We start from the raw sequence: 4,596 nt of genomic DNA on the forward strand, positions 1-4,596 counted from the left end.
TTTTTATTGCATTTGTTGTAAATTGGAGTGTACATATGTACGTGTCCTTATATATTTACACATCAATTGCCATACATTTTGTATTTTAAATGACTATTTATGTTACCAATGACTAGAGGTTACAATGATTAAAAATAATGCTGTGTTGCTGTAAAGTACATATGAGAATGCGTTATACTCAAACATTATTCCTGACAGCTTGCAGAAACCTGAAGGCTTGTCATCTGTGTGTCCCTCCCCTCTCGGTGCTGATTGGACAGCGTCCTCCGACCGCCTGCCTTATATTAGCAAGTCCTTGCCTCTGTGTTGACTAAACGTGACAATGTTCTGAAAGCCGAAGGGTTTTGCTTTTTCATGTCTTGTTGTACCGTGTTGAACTGTTCTTGTTGACCACTGAGATCGGAAGGGATTGGCTCTGTATGGCCCCAAGTGTTGACAAGACATGACTTCTTTAACGATTCGATTACAAACTGAAGAGGCTTCACGTGTTGTTTTGAACAGAAGTGAAATGCAAACTAACCTGAACATGGCAGGTGACCAGGAGGTGGAAAAACCTAGAGTTGCTATACTACCATTTAGTGTTGAAGCGTTGATGGCAGATAAAAAACCTACCAGAGAAGTATCGAGTTCCGAAGTGACCGCTATTGCAGGAACGTCGCACACGCTGAGTCCCAGAATGGGTGCACTAAGTGGTCCAGAGACGCCAGTCTCTCCCTTGAGCATCAACTCGCCATTCTCGGTAGGAGGACTAACCAAAATGCCAGAGGATGCAATTGTCAAATCTGAGAGCCCCGAAAGGCAAGAACGCAATTCTTGGATACAAAGTTCCAGGTTCTCACCTCCTCCTCCAAGTAAGTTTTTTTTTTTGTAATCTTTTGTAACAAAATATGATATGCTCAGAAGTTTTTGTGTGGAACTTTTAAAGTCAACTTACCTTCAGTTTAGAGTATACAATATTTTGAATAGGTTATATTTAAGTAAAACACGCTGTGTACGCGCGTATATTTGTGTAAAATAAACAAAAACATTTTTTAGCTTTAACAATAGCCTACGTACAATTTAGTCACACTTGTAGACATATGACAAACAATATGTCTCTAGGTTGTTTAAATAATTTCATTAATTAAGAAGTTATGATGTATGCATATTCACTTGTGGTTTAAACATACGGAAAACGAACCGCTTGTTTTTTTTTTTATATTACTCTTTTAGGACGTCTGAGTCCCCCTGCTTGTCCTCTGAGAAAGCACAAAAACAACAGGAAGCCCCGGACTCCCTTTACCACGTCTCAGCTGTTGGCTTTGGAGAGGAAATTCCGTCAGAAACAGTACCTGTCAATCGCAGAGCGAGCAGAATTCTCCAACTCTCTAAATCTGACGGAGACGCAGGTAAAAATCTGGTTCCAAAACCGGAGAGCGAAAGCAAAGAGACTACAAGAAGCCGAACTAGAGAAACTGAAAATGGCAGCCAAACCCATGTTGCCACCCGCTTTTGGGATATCCTTTCCTCTTGGTGCACATGTCCCTGCGACCTCACTTTACGGAGCATCCCATCCCTTCCAAAGACAATCACTACCCATGTCACCCGTTGGACTTTATGCCGCTCATGTCGGATACAGCATGTATCACCTGGCCTGAAACAGCCCTTTCTATGGTGACTTGGAAATACCTCCAATATCATATCTTCTCAAACATTTCATGCTGACAGCCGAGACACAGATAAAAGATTACTGTTTCAAAAGCTTTATGTTCTGTTTTATGTGAAGAATAAATACTATATAACGAAAAATTAAAACAACAAATAAATAATAAATTTCATTTAAGAAAAAAAAAAAAAAAATCTAGTACACAATTGGTTAGTTACCAGTACATTGAATTTGAAAGCATTGTAATGACTGCCACAGTTATTAAGAAATTCCATATCTGGGCACTTTTAGTATTTAGTATAGACATGTACAAAATAACCTTTAGAGTTATTTGTCAGTTTGGAGATTGGGTGGTGCCACAAAAACGAGCCACGCTTAATATCAATGGCATCTCATTCTTTAAGAAATTAGTTTCAGTCCATAGTTGTTCAGGAATTGTTTTGGCATCCAAACAAATCCATGAAAAACAACTGGTTTTATATATATATATATATATATATATATATATATATATATATATATATATATATATATATATATATATATATATATTATGGAAAAACAAAAGTATTGTATTTGAAGAAAAGTGGGAAGATTTAATTTTGATATGTTCTTTGATAAAAACCAGAGAACGGAAACAATAGTATTTGTATTTGACAGCACTGTCTGTTGTGTGTTTTGCAATGTTCCCTTTGGAAGGGATCTGTGTACAATGTAATATAATGTATATTTGAAATTTTATTATCATTTATATTATGACTATATTTGTTAAATAAATTAATTAACAATAAAACAAAATGTTTATTCATTTTCCTTAACATACTTGTTTATCATATTTAATCGCAAAGGCTAAACCCTACTTTTACTACATTTATAAACTAAAACAATCCACACTCTACATCACCAGGCATTTGTATATTACTAACATTAATTATTTTATATCCATTATTAAGCTATTTTTAATGAACATTTAGGCCGACATTTATTTAGAAAAATGTCATTTAATATAAACATAATGATAACAACTGCTTTTCTGAAGTGTACATTGTTGGCTTAGAGTTATACTAAATAACATATATAGCCCTACGCTGAATTCATGAGACTAACATATCAACTAAAAAGTATTTATGTTGTTGCTACCATGCAATCCTGATTTCTGTGTTTAGTGTAGTTTATTTTTTAGCCTATATTATTTGCAGGAACCTTGTTATTTTAGGTTTGTATTTACACAAAAAATAATAACATAATAATATATTTGTTATAAGAAAAAGCTGATACAATTAATATGATTAATGTGTCAAAAGAAACATCATTAGTATTACAATCCAGCGATTGTATATCACTGGTTATATCTATCCATCTATCTATATTAACATTAAAAGATCATTTTGTTCTGTTACATATTGAAGATTCTATTTGAATGCAGAATACAAAAGAATATGGATTAATACACTTGAACTCTGACTTAGGAGTATTAAACAATAACAAGGCAGTCATGTCCCAATCGAATTGGCTGGGTATGGCCCTAAAACAACATTTGGAAGAATGGGAATTTAAAGGTTGTAAACAACGCCCTTTCAGTTATTAATTGTAATGGCTAGGTGTTACACTGTGTGTTTACACTGTCATTTCTCATTTGACGGAACATAACTGAAATATTTCCACAGCTGGTACCTATTGCTTTGAAGGAACCTCCTCAGGTTTCATCTTGGCGCCTGTCAAGTTCCTGGGGAGCAAAATTCACAAGCAGTTTCTGGACCTTATAATATAGTTCAGTTTGATTAAGGTCTGAGGAGGCCTACCATTATTAACTTTAAATCAGAGGGTAACAGACCTATGGAAATGTCATAGTTTAATTTCTACACTACCCTATACACATTGATGAAACGAGCAGGCCTATTAACCTTATTCATACACCACAATGTTCAGATATACATAGGCCCTACATGGATTTTAATGCCTATGTTATTTAATACACATTTAGTATGTACTTTGGAGCTTCATGTAACTGTCAGGTATCTGTATAAATGTTTTAAAATCCACAAGACTTGTTTGATCTCCTGGTATTGGAATTAAACATGATCAGTCACTGACTGGCAGATGTCAAAAGAAGAGACAGCTATGCCATTGCTTACACGTTAAAAGCCTTTAATAACAACATAGCAAAATAATTACAAAGGATTTTGCATCTGCTGGCTTTTAAAGGGAGACGTTTAGTGGTTTCGTTTTTTTGCAATTTAAAACTTCTAGGTTGAGGCGAAGTTCGAGGAAAATAATTGCTGTAATGAGCAATCTTCTACAGACACGCTGTGGCTCCAGTTAGACTGTAGCTGGGGGCAAAGCGGAACTTCTATCATCCCTAAAATGTCAATGAGGGTTTCAATACTGAATTAACAATGTAAAGCCTACCTAGACTTGATTCTTTCTTTCTTTCTTTCTTTCTTTCTTTCTTTCTTTCTTTCTTTCTTTCTTTAATCACATATACCCCTTTTGTGAATCCTCTGCCCTAAACACCTTTATTTAAAGCAGAGGCATGGGTTGATTTTGGGGTGGTTCCAAGTTTATTGTGTATTATTAATTATATATATGTCGGGCAGGAATGATGGACATCATTGCTCTGGATGAAAACAGTGAACGAGTATGAAATCTCAGCAGATACCAGTGTATTTTCACCGAGAATGGAAATGTCTTCATCTGTGCACACCCGTTGGCATTACGTGGGATTTATTTGTGCAGCGCGTTCAAAATTACATCTTACTAATCTTGCTAAGCATGTTTGCTTTGTTTGATCTCCTGATATTGGAATTAAACATCATCAATCACTGACTGGCAGTGCTTTGCGCTGGGCACCATTTTGTCCTCGATCTGGGCTGGAGTCTCTCATTGCTCAATTACACCCAGATCAGAACAATTAATAAATAAGTAATGACAATAAATTGAGAATCACACGG

General features: G+C 35.4%; 1 protein-coding gene across 1 annotated transcript; it reads left to right on the plus strand.

Moving 5' to 3' along the window:
• The first annotated feature begins 242 nt into the window (after positions 1 to 242).
• LOC117421465 (homeobox protein MSX-2-like) lies at positions 243 to 1,839 on the plus strand. Its single transcript, XM_034035930.3, has 2 exons — positions 243 to 851; positions 1,213 to 1,839. Exons 1-2 carry the CDS (start codon positions 443 to 445, stop codon positions 1,635 to 1,637), a joined length of 834 nt encoding a protein of 277 aa, XP_033891821.1. The 5' UTR covers positions 243 to 442; the 3' UTR covers positions 1,638 to 1,839.
• The last annotated feature ends 2,757 nt before the right edge of the window (positions 1,840 to 4,596 follow it).

The sequence above is a fragment of the Acipenser ruthenus genome, chromosome 1, assembly GCF_902713425.1.
Source record: "Acipenser ruthenus chromosome 1, fAciRut3.2 maternal haplotype, whole genome shotgun sequence".
NCBI classification, from domain to species: domain Eukaryota; kingdom Metazoa; phylum Chordata; class Actinopteri; order Acipenseriformes; family Acipenseridae; genus Acipenser; species Acipenser ruthenus.

Bases quoted from the DNA above. Each gene is read 5' to 3' on its own strand.
- LOC117421465 (XM_034035930.3), top strand. From the start codon at position 443: ATGACTTCTTTAACGATTCGATTACAAACTGAAGAGGCTTCACGTGTT. The intron at 852-1,212 runs GTAAGTTTTTTT...TTACTCTTTTAG, and splicing joins GTTCTCACCTCCTCCTCCAA to GACGTCTGAGTCCCCCTGCT.